The sequence below is a fragment of the Achroia grisella genome, unplaced genomic scaffold (assembly GCF_030625045.1).
Source record: "Achroia grisella isolate CSIRO2021 unplaced genomic scaffold, CSIRO_AGI_Agris_v1 utg109, whole genome shotgun sequence".
NCBI classification, from domain to species: Eukaryota; Metazoa; Arthropoda; class Insecta; order Lepidoptera; family Pyralidae; genus Achroia; species Achroia grisella.
This window is the reverse complement of record NW_026712573.1, coordinates 1,385,754-1,398,612: the sequence shown is the minus strand read 5'-3', so window position 1 is coordinate 1,398,612 and position 12,859 is coordinate 1,385,754. Positions and strand designations below refer to the sequence as shown.

The following is a 12,859-nucleotide window of genomic DNA, read 5'->3' as shown; positions in this document are numbered from 1 at the left end:
ATGCTTCAGAATATTAAATATATATACATATATAAATATTTATATTTCGTAACTATCTATATAAAAATCACAAATATAGGAATGTAATGATTGGAATAGAGTACAAATTAACAATAATAATAAAAAATGCTAAATTACCATTATTAAGGGATAATAATTGTTCCTACGAAAGAACGGAAAATTTTTCTAATCCTCATCTATTCTGTGTGATTGGAAGCAATTTATTCTCTATTTTTTTATTTATTACGTTTCTGATTTGATTTATAATTTTAGGATAATTCTAAAAAAGAAATATTATCGAACGATATTAATTTTCATGCATATTAATTTTCATGCAGAGCTAGAATAGTTTAACGGGCTTAGTAATCAAGATAATATTGTGTGATTTTGTCACAAACATTAACACATTTCATATAAACAAGCAACATTATTAAACATCATAAGTTATTCTAGAATTCAGTCGCTTTATATTAATTAAACAATATTCCGCTTCCTGATAGGAAAATAAAACAAAACAAAATAAATTATAAATTCGTTAAATGAAGTAACGAGTAATACAAAAATATACACTTAATGAAGCCAATACATATTTTTATAGTTATCTATTATATTTTACATTAACAATTTTCTACTAAGTAAGTCGAATGACTATAATGTTTTAAATAAATCACAAAAAATCGTATTAGCTAAAGTCATCACCAATATACACAATATTTAGATATTGTAAATATAGCAGTTAAATATTTCAACGATATATTTAGACAGATATGTACAAAAAATTCTATCTAATAACTAATGATACAGTAATACTCCATACAGAATACTATTACAATACATTAAGATATGTAAGCTAGACACTAGTTTGTTAACAAAACCGTTAAAAATGGAACCTTAATGTAATTTCTCATATACATTAATTTATAATACAATTTTAAAAGAATACAAGTCTTTGTCAATAAATTGCACAAGATAGCAGCAATAAATGTACAAAATTAAATTATTACTGAAAAACTAAAGAACAAGAAATTAAAATCAAGGAAAACAAAAAATATGCAATACACATATTACTACTAAATATATAGCCGAACTATATTTGCAAAAATAAAGCAATTAGGATAGTCAGTCCCTAAACACTTTAGGCCAAATTGTGACGGGGTTAACGAGTGAGAACAATATGTTACAATCGCTAGATCAGTACTTTCGACTACACAAGCTGCTAACTCAAATTATTCCAATATATATAAATCAATGTACATCAACAGCCTTAAAGTCTATAAATAAATGGCCTCAATTAATCGAAAAATCTAATGCTCCGTCAATTGTCACTATACACAATTGCAAAACACACATTGCAGTCGAAAACGAGTGATTTATAACACACAGTCAAATTTCAAATGAGTCCCTTGCTCTTATATGAATAAAACTTCATCGTAGGCCTCTGGCTACTCGGCTATAAGTTCTGGTGTAAGTCTATCAGGGTTGAAGTTCTCCATGTTCCACATTTGCCTGTTTTCTGCATCATTGCACGTCTCCATCACAATTTTATCTTTGTTGCGCGAGATCGCCATACACTTTTCACTGGATCCGTGTTTTAGTAACTTTGTCTGTAAAAGGAATAACATAATTAGAAATTAAAATTTCCAATATAAGGTATTATTATATTTCCTAATGCAGACAGTTTCAAGCAAGCAAGTAATGTACTATTAAAAGTAGTTATTGTTACTCACAGACAAATATAACACTATACTCAAGGAGTTTACTACATATGTCATCTGACATTTTTTATGCTCTCATAAATAGTTATCGGACCCTTATTTTTCATTCTAGGGTCATATTGTAATGTTTTTATATAATTCTAAATAGAATATGAATTCATACTATTGGTCATAGAAAATTCTACTATTATCTACAGTAATGATTATAAAAGATTAATTATACTCCATCAATTTTTACCTTTAATTAGTTCAGTAAATAATATACGAAAAATACTAATAAGAATTATAGACATGAGACAAGAGTTACAAATTTTGGTTAAAGTTTAGTTACTAGTAAAAGATATGTAGAATGTAACATAAAAATATATTGATGTAAAGCTTACATTAGGATCATAAAGCCAGAGCTGATTGCCTTTAGCGCCGTGGCAAGGATATAAGACAACATCATGTCCCGAATAATCAAGACAAGTCTCGTCTCGCCGTATTTCACCATTTTTGGAGTACATCCAATACTGTAAACACATGAAATATATATTATTATTTAATCTTTAACTTTAAATGTTATATCAGATTTTGTATCCATAAGCATATGGTTACTAATGTGTTTTCATTATTGGTCGGTTATTTTGTCTACTGACATTGTATTTATTATAAAATATAAAATCATTGCTGTAATCAATTATTTACCAAAAATATTCAATAATAGATAAAGTTTTGATATTTGACCTAAGATGATCTCACATATGCATATAAACAAATTCTGATATCCATCCATAATCCATGATAAGGATTTTAAAATAATATTAAAAATTACATAAAAATTACCCACAACCATTTTTAAAAGTACAGACAATATAAGGTCAACATAAAACTAAATACTAAAAATAGTAATTTATACAGATAACTATATACAAAAGTATGAAATTTGTTAATAGACTAATTATTAATATTATAATAAACACCTAGCGGCAGTACCAAAATTGAAAGAGTAATGAAAAAATCTCACAAAATAATAAATAAAATACCCGTTACACTGACAATAAGTCTCAGACATATAAAACGTATTTATTTTTATTGTCACGAATTACATTAGTAGTAGCAATCGTATACAATACATGCTAAGTAATAAAAGGCCAAGTTATATTAGAAGTACAAATCGCAATTGTTTTTAGGATTAGTGACAGAGATAAATGATAATAGACTAATGGCATTATTTGTATAATTAATTAAAGATCTACAATAATCACCCAACTTACCGTAACATCGATGAACACCATCAACCAACTACTAGATGAAAGCATAAGCGATGAAATGTAAGGAAATGATGGCGACGACAAACCTGATTCCCGTACTCTCCGTGACATGGCCAGACGTTGACAGATTTTCTCATGTCGTCGGGACCCGCAGCCGAGTCCAGGCACATTTTCGACCAGGAATTCGCGATCTGATGCCATTGATAAGTTATATAGGTGTGCCAAAAGCAAGCGTGCTGAATTAGCATCATCATTTGACATTGTATTAGAATTTAGACCTCAAAACATTAACAAATCAAATGATCATGCTAAATATGATAATGATAATGAAAAAAAAATATAATAAAACAAATTGGGTAAGTTAGACACTAGGTCATCTCAAATGAAATAGAAAAATATTGACACCCTTATAACACCTCTAACACACAAGTTTATCACTCCACACTAATGTTGTTGGAGGTACCTGATTGCCACCACTTCGGTGGCATTTGTGGTACATTACTGGTATTTCTTCCTGACCATCTTCTTCCGTTACGCCATCTAGGCAGTAACGTCTACCAAACGCTTCATTTCGTACCTAATGATGATCATTACAAATAATAGTGATTTTAGTGCTCGTGCATCTAGATAAAGTGCATAGAAGAGTGCAAGTAAAATTGGACACAATGTAAAAACAACTCCAACAAAATGGTACTGCCGCACTTGGTCGAACTGTAAACGACATAAAGACCTGATTTCCTCCCTGCCGATGACACGGGTAAAGACCGACGGGCTTATGGTGATCTGACTTGCGTGTCGGCGAGTCCAAACATAACTTTTGGAAGCCAACATTTCGTATCTGTACAAGTAACAATTTTGAAAGACACGTAATTAATTTGCACTCATTTTAATAAGATAATATTTTTAATGAATATAATTTAATTATAGTAGTATAGCAAAATACTAATCTTAATATAAATCAAGGATAGTTTTAGATATGTATAAAGCCAAATAATATATGTGTATACGAACCTCGCCGTGGGCAACGGATTCTCCAGGAATAAACAGCTCAGGGTAAATATTCTTCAAGTACCATTCAAAGGATTTGCAGCCGAGTTTTTCTCTTAACAAAGTCCTGCTTGTAATATCGCCGTAATCTCCTTTATCGTTGCCAACGCGCTGATAGTAGTACTTAGCGTAGTCGTCTAGCCATACCTTAAATCCAATAAGATAAATAATACATACATAAAAGATCAAAGATACAAAGGATTATTTATTGTGAACAATATTCAAAATTACTAATGAACTTTAATTTCTAATGAACTTTTTTTGCATCGTTAAGTAAATACAATTAAAATGGCATGCATAATGCTTTTTTACTTTATTTTAAATTACTAATACCTTATACAAAGATGAAAAAACCCTTACCTCAGCAAGACGAACTGAATTCTTCTTTAGCACATTGACGCCCGTGCGCCATTTATAAGGTGATCGTTTCCTAAATATGTGACCTACATGAGAGCATGGAACAATCTCTAATGTACCGCCGCACATCCAAGTCTTGAACGAGAGTTCTAGGTTTTCGCCACCCCATATATCAAAACCGCTGTCGTATGTTCCCAGTCTTTCAAAAAATTCTTTATCAATAGCAAAAAGTCCTCCAGCCATTGTTGGAGACCACACTGGTTCCGCTGTATGATGATGTCTAGCACGCTCTCTAGCTGGTACTGGATGCCAATTGAATTGTAGATTCCAATCAAATCCACCAACGTTAACAGAGGATGAGTCTCTGTAGTGGTACTCAAGAGTATTATCGTCAATAACGTCAATAACAGGGCATACTACTGTTGTTTTATTACGAGCTATTCTATCCAATAATGGTTCTAACCAACCTAAAATTTAAATTAGAAAATAATAAATTAGACTAACATTTTCTTTTATGAAAATTAGGTATGTTATTTATTTATTGTAAGGAGCTGATATCAATAGAAAATTCATATAACGTGTTAACAGTAATTTTTGGTAAGATCAGCAACACGGCTTCCAAAATAATCCGGACATATCATATTGCTACTGAGCAAAATAGATACGATATATGCACATAGACGACTTTGTATAAACTGTGCTTCTGGTCACATTATACTAATCAAAGCTTGATTGGATTTTGGAGACTTTCATTGGAATGTTTATTTTTTGGTAACAATATAATGTAAAAAAAGGAAGTAAATAGCTAAAAGTTCTATGGTATATTCAAGGCCTTTAACAATAAGATAGTCCATCCTGATATTATTATATTTACCTTCTGTACATTCGCAATGGCTATCTAAATACGTCAACACTGGAGCAGTGACGTATCGAGCACCGAGTAATCTAGCTCTTATGAGACCCTCGCGACGAGGTGCTCGTACTATCCTAACTTTAGGAAGTGAGGACATGTAGTCATCTAGTTGTTGCATTAAATGTGCTGAAAATAAGAAACAAGCATTAATATCATTAGTTAATGGCTGACTGGTCCAGTTTCTTATGACTACAACTGTACTAGAGATCTATAGATAGCAGTCGAACGACTTTGCAGCTATATGTAGTTATATTACCAGTATTATTCGATAAATGATTTGTGAGTTTTCATTCCATTATAACCAAAAAAAGTTTCTAATTATTAAATCGCCTTATTATTTTGTACATTGCTTAGTTGTTACATGTTTTGAACAATACATTCTACAGTAGGTTTACATTCGTAAACTGTACAAAATTTATCTTGATTTCTAGAAAATTAAAGCCTGTAGATCGAGTATTGAACATTATTTTCGAAACTTATTCACAAAACACACAATCGTACATAACATTATTATCGCAAGAAATTGTTTTTTTTTTATATTAACTAAAACTATTTTCAAGAACAATAACGTTAGAATAATAAACAGAAGTAGGTATGAGTATGTTGTTAAATTATTCATTGGAATGGTGACATATATTTTTTACTATTCACATATTGTTCCTGACTAAACCAACTTCAGGTGTAACGAACGAATGGCAGAAAGACGATAACATCTACTACAACTACTTTCAAATACTTACGCATATCAGAAAAATCGTCGACGAGAACAATTTCCTTTATTAAATGTGGCGGTGATCGATCCAACACAGAATGTACAGTTCTGAGTAGAACTGACCACGCTTCATTATGGAAACATATGACTACAGACGTCTGAGGAAGGTCTTCTAGGTAGCGACCTGGTTGTTTGCACCTGTCGATTAAGAGTCAATTGTAAAAGTCATAAACCTATTCTTGGTTACTTACATTTATTATTCTTTTTCGTTTGCGTTTCGTACCTACACATTATCAGGTGATATGTATAATAAATATGTATATGTTCCAAGCTTAGAAGAACTTGTCTTATGGATATTAGACTTAGATACATTTTTTTGTAAGCACTATATGTGCTTACAAAAAAATGAATACCCAGACAAATATATACTCATGAATACAAATGTTTGCATCGTGCGAGAAATCGAACCCGCGACTGACTGTCGAATACACTGGATAAAATATATTAATCTATATTGTATGAATTACCTTAGTATCAACAATGCTTATATTAGATAATAAAATATACTAAATATTACACTGCAAAATTTTAAAACTTCAGTTAGGTATACATAGATTTATAGCTGATATATTAAAATCCATATTCTATCCAATGAAGTATATTTAACATTTTAATAAAAAAAAAATATTAATATTTTATACCTTTATTCCTTGTTTAGGATATATGAAACTTTAATAAAACGACTTGAAATAATCGACTCTACGTTCTTTTACTTAAGAATTATCAAGAAACCAAAAGCAGCTTTACCATTCATCCCTTGGATCTGGTAGCTTCCTTCTGATCGATATGAGATCACTGACATACTGATTGAATGCATTCTTTTTCCATCCTTCGGAAACTGCTAATTTTGTATCCTCGCTGATATTCTTGGGCAGTACAACCGGTTTGCCAAGTTCACCGGGAGCGTTGTCCGAGCCAGGGGCAGCTATAACACCCAGTCCTACAAATAGACAAACTATTATAGGCACTGGATATCCTTGACGATTCCTTGTAAATTGTTTATGAGATATTTATATATCATTAAGAGTCGATGCAATAGGAGACATAATTGCTCCAAATAATAATCATAAAAACAGTATTTAATAAATTGAATTTACAAAATTGTACATAAATAAAAAAAAACATGCGTCATTTCCCACAACCAATTCCAGGCAAATATATATACTAAAACTGTACAGTTACAAGACACACACTAATATGTATATACCAGCACATACCATAAAAAGCATAAAATTAACAAATAAAGCATCAAAAATTACCTTCATCTCCCATAAGACGACCAATCCAATTGACACGTGTCTGTGCTGTGATGGACAAAGTTACATTATGTTATCATGCATAATGTTAAAATAAAAGCAACGAATAAAAGAAAGGCTAACATGCAGACAAAATAATTCAACTAATACATTTTAAACATTAAACATTGTACGTTTTTTTATATGTTAACTACTTTCACATAAATATTATTATTTATAATAACTATTTGGAATGGAGAATATATTCTTGAAATACTTTATGAAATGAGAATAAGTAAAAAAATTATCTATTCACTTTATAAGATATGAATATGATAACATTTTTATTAATTATAAAAAACTTTGGACGGTAAAATCTTTGTGTGCTTATTAGCGTGTATCAATAATGTAAAGTTATCTATATTTTGTTATTATGTTATAAATTAGATTTATTAAGTTTATTTACAGCATCTTTAAATAAAAGAATTATAGAACGGCATGCTTTTTAACAAAATAATAAACTTACCATCAGATAGATTATTCCCATATGACTCGCTTTTTCTTTTAACTGAAGTGGGTTTGGCTATTTTCAGTGGTTTTGCCTCAGCATCATCATATTCCACTGCAGGAGCTACAATAGAATTTCTCGAGCCTCCATTTGTAGTCAGTAACGCTACCATAAACCATAATGCTGTTAGTATTAAAACAGCCTTGAGAATTAATGTTCGTCTTCTCAAGAAGAACATGGTAAAATATTTCATCTCAAATCTCTGTTATCTTTCTGCCGATTGGATTAAAAAGACGGGCTCGTCATTTAAAAATTTAAAAGAACTAAATTGAATATTTTGAATTTGAGCAATACGATTTTACTATCTATAATCACAAAAGGTGACTAGTATAAAATAACGAGATATGTTCCAAACTTCAAGGAGATATGCTTTATTGGATATGAAAGTTTCTCTATATCTTCTAATGTACTTCACATGTCTTTGGTGACCGTTTTGGCTACAATCTCGCACTTTCTTGCCAATACTTTGCAACTTTTTTTCTAGTCCTCTGTTTCATTTCTGGTTCTGCTCTAAGCATTTCTCGTCCATGTTTCGATACTTGAAATCTGTGAATAAAAAACATAGGTCATTTAGAAAACTATAGAATAAAAAACGAGTACAACTGGAGTTGTAAATCGGAATTATATGTACGTCAATGATTTCGATACATAAGAGATTTTATAAAAAATACAATAGAATGTTCCTAATATTTTCTTAGTAAGAATATATATTTGACAATTCGTTACTAATAGAAGCTACAATAATACGTCGATAGATGGAACGTAAAATATGATTAAGTCATGTAAATATAGAATATAATAATAACTACTGAAATGACAATATAACTTGTATCATATCTCCCATATCACTTGTTGAGTTATGAGTAAACCGATTTTAATTAATAAGTAGAAAACTAAATATGAATTTTCAAAGAAAGAAGTCACTCATTTCATCATTTAATCATCACTCTTTCATTCAGTCTCAAATGATTCAGCCACAAGGTAGCTTACTTTATAAGCTGTATTTTGGTTGGAAAGTGAGCATATCGTAGTGAAATTACAGGTTAAGGGACATAACATTTAATCGTCCGAAACAAAATGGCAACGCATGAATAGTATCACGGCTTCACATGATAACGTGATACATGTATATAAGCGACGGTTACCACTATGATCAGCTGTAAGCTGGATTTCAGAGCCATTAAATGGTTAACAAATTTTGTACCTATACATACTAGTAGGTTTAATAGTGAAGTGTAAGTAAATTACAATGTCATAAATCGTGGGTGTTGCCAACAACATAAACTTCTCGCTTGCTGGATACGTGAATATATTCAAAATTATGACTGCAATATTAAAGTTATCACTTTAACCCTCTACAAAGTTTAGTAATAGCGACAAAAAGTAAAACAAAAACAAAATATACATGAGCGGAATATACGAATTAATTACTTTGCAATAATTATCAGTTTGATTTGATTAAAAATAACTGTTCTAACATCCTTTCCCAATCCTCGTATTTTTGTATTAATCGTAACAATTTATTTCATTCACTCAACAGCTCCAAATTCGTATTTTCCGCCAAACAATATCAGGTATGCGAACGTGTGAACCCTGAAAATGCGGTAATACTACAGTTACCGTCAGTATCTGAGATTGACATCGCTCATATTTTAAATGAAAAACTGTAAATTCATGTGTCCAGTGCGTTCTAATTAAATAAAACTGCTGGTAGTGTGTGAAATTGGAGTCGAAACATCCAAGTCCATCAAGATATGATTAAGTTAACCAGATTTGATAAGTTCCACTTTCTCCTTACTATTTTTGTCAGTATACAGTTTTGTACTATGTAATATCGTATCATATATAATATCCTATATTACGGATATTTAGACATAGGTCATTGTAAATAAGGTATCTAGACATATATATAAGTTGCAAGGAAAAAAAACAAAAGAATGAAACCAGCAAGTTTTATAGAGGTTCAATAAATAGTAAGTGACGCTATGCTCGTTTGTCATTTAAGTAATAATTTTGAGAGTAATATTATTGATTGGGAGTAAGCAATTCAATTACTTATGAACAATCATGCCATCTGATTTATGTCACGTAGATATTTAGATAAACGATAACAATTATGTTTGTAGTGTACCCATTACGTAGATCATTTTCCGCTTCTGTGTCTTGCCTTGGGCGATAGAGGTAATTGCTTTGCGGTATCCCTCTTAGAGATATTGAGGTTTTTTATCTCTATGTCAATACTATACACTTAACTTTCATACCCAACATTGAATACAGTAATGTTTGCATGGTTAATGACATATCTTTAAATTTACGATAAAATAGATTACGTCTTTTACAATTGATCACTGTCCTCCCTGACTGAAAAAAGAAAGTTCTTTAGAAGCATGATGTATGCTTTCTTAAGCATACATCATGCTTCTAAAGAATTTTCTTGGATAATAAATATGAACGAATCAAAGATACCATTTAAAGGTTGAAACTATTGAAGACCGTACATATTCTGATAAATTTATTCATGTACAAAGAAAGGTAGGTAGCTTTTTTTGGTGGCTTTAGTGGCTGCTAAACCCAAACTAATATCTACAATACCGTCTATAAATACAAGCGACAGACAAAACAAAAATATACGGAAAATAATAGATTATTCTCTTTTAGAACTGAAAGACATAAATAGAAACGATAAAATAAGACTTTGTTTAAAGATGGATTCTGGAAATCCCCTCGACATGTCAATATTTGGCTGTATTCTTTTAACTTAAATTCACTAAGGATTTTAAGACATCGCCAATTCAGTTGGTATTTGTTCTTCGCGAATATATCCGTTCGGATTCACATTTGCATTTGCTTTGCTTGAATATAAACTCACTGAATTTTAGAGGCAAATAAAGATACAAGAGTTTTCAGAATTGGAAACTGGCAGAAACATTCCTTTATTTAAATATTTAAACGAAACATTGTGAATTATGTGATGGAAGTTTGTTAGATATGTAATTAAGTTTTCTTAGTAAATTTCTACTCCTTTGTAGTTTTTATTGGTTTATGTTTAAAAATATCATCATTGATATTTTACAAATAAATTCATAATGTCAATGAATACTTTTAATACAAAATTGTTGTATATCTGAGTCGATCAAAGTAAAATAAAAACTAGTGGATGTAAAACACACAATTGTTCCATACGCGTATTATTTAATTCAATTGTTTTTTGGCCAGGATTTATTCATTGATTGATAACAAATACAGATATTTCTTACGTCATATCTTAGACTAAGTAATTTGTACGGATATTAAAATCAATCGTAACTAAGTTGCACTTATCGATCGGCGCTGGTACACGGATACATGTAATGAAAATTTTATGAATAATAGCGGTCGAGTGATGTTCTAGATTCGTAAACAATATACGAGAATAAGTGAACAATAAAGATATAAATACACATCAACTACAATGTTTCTCAACATCGATGCTAATGTTATAATTGCGAATGTGTGTCTATTCGTTTGTTACATTTAGAAGACTAAACTGTTGGATGTAACCCATTGAAATTAACATGAATATAGACTCTATCAGGGATATATACTGTGTTATCCCAAAAAACCTGTAAGGGTGTGAAATATGACATAATAGTTTGTAAGGATGAGTAACAACTAGTGGTACCTATATATAATCTTGGTTATTGGCTTATTTCTCTCGTATCATCTTGGAACATGGCTTACTTATTTCGTTAGTGCAAATAAATATTTTCCATGATATCATCTTATTAAAACTAAAACAAGAATCCAAAAATATTAAATAGGTAAAACACCCAAATATCTACGTTCAATCCAATGGTAAATTAGTTTAAACGATGTTCAATAGTATTGGTCAATACGTATATAAAAGTCACCGCGAGTACAGTGTGACGCGATCATTCGTTGGACATTTTAATGTAGGTAGTTGAACAAACTAATGACTTTTACTAAAATAGACATAATTGTACTCAAGTAGATAACTTGTGCAATCAAATTAAAATACAAATTAAAGTTTGAATTGAGTGAGATAATATTTTAAATTAAATTAAGTAGCTGGTAATCACTACAAATATAAAAATTCGAAAATGCTATCTCTCTCTTTGTTACATTTCACGACTAAATGACTGAACGGATCCTATTGAATTTGACAGGAAGATATATTACATCATAAGTACGCGCATACTTTTTATCTCATAAAAATCAGACGAAGCAACAGCTGTAACCTAGTGTATTAATCGACATTTAATTATAAATTTAATCGTCACATAATACAATACGCAATATTTCTTCTTTTTAACACGACCGGCTAGAAATATTGTTCGGCGCATTTCTCTAGGGCCGTGGAGGGTTTCTGAGGGCCTGATGGATTGTTCTGCTACGTACATTATCGGGAGCTAGCTCCGTAACCATTTTTCAAGCCAACGCCGCTATTTGTAGGCCAAAGTAGCAACTTTTGGGACGCCCGTAGAATTAGTACAAGTTACTCGACCCCTGAATTATGTAAAGCACTTAATATTAAAGGACAGTAATGGACTATTCGTGTGAAGTAGACATGTACGATAATATGTTTATAGTGATAATGTGTAATTTGTATTTGTAAACATACTTGTTTCTTGTTTTAACATAATTAACAAAATTGGTAAACATTTTTATTACAATGATGTAGCAGATTTCATATTATATTTGGATTGTGTTAAATAGTATAATAATAGCATTATGTTACAATACTTAATAATGAGATCTCCTTTGTCCTCAAGGCATTAAAAGATGTGACAAGCGGAATATACCTAACATATCTAGATTGAGTATAATTTAGTTACACTGTAATTATTTAATTTCCTTTGATCTACTAAGATGGGAAGTATTCTATTGAATAGACTAGTTTAGACTATCATGATCAAAAACATCCTAATTATAGGTAACAATTAGACAGTATTCGAAATAAGCATACGACGTGGAAAGCAATAAAAGATGTTTGTAAGTA

General features: G+C 30.6%; 1 protein-coding gene across 5 annotated transcripts in view; it reads right to left on the bottom strand.

Moving 5' to 3' along the window:
* Positions 1-326: 326 nt before the first annotated feature.
* LOC131847728 (putative polypeptide N-acetylgalactosaminyltransferase 9) overlaps positions 327-12,859 on the bottom strand; it is a 157,061-nt gene continuing 144,528 nt past the window's right edge. For 3 of the 5 annotated variants that reach the window (XM_059197369.1, XM_059197387.1, XM_059197379.1), the window contains 10 exons: positions 7,819-8,406; positions 7,317-7,361; positions 6,805-6,997; positions 6,026-6,195; positions 5,247-5,411; positions 4,376-4,839; positions 3,980-4,162; positions 3,699-3,806; positions 2,099-2,227; positions 327-1,604 (listed from right to left, as the gene is read on the bottom strand). In XM_059197369.1, the coding sequence (XP_059053352.1) occupies positions 1,443-1,604; positions 2,099-2,227; positions 3,699-3,806; positions 3,980-4,162; positions 4,376-4,839; positions 5,247-5,411; positions 6,026-6,195; positions 6,805-6,997; positions 7,317-7,361; positions 7,819-8,053 (1,854 nt within the window). In that variant the 5' untranslated portion in view covers positions 8,054-8,406 and the 3' untranslated portion in view covers positions 327-1,442. Of the gene's footprint in view, positions 1,605-2,098; positions 2,228-3,054; positions 3,160-3,698; positions 3,807-3,979; positions 4,163-4,375; positions 4,840-5,246; positions 5,412-6,025; positions 6,196-6,804; positions 6,998-7,316; positions 7,362-7,818; positions 8,407-12,859 lie in introns of all 5 variants that reach the window. The other 2 variants (XM_059197392.1, XM_059197398.1) reach the window with 2 other exon arrangements.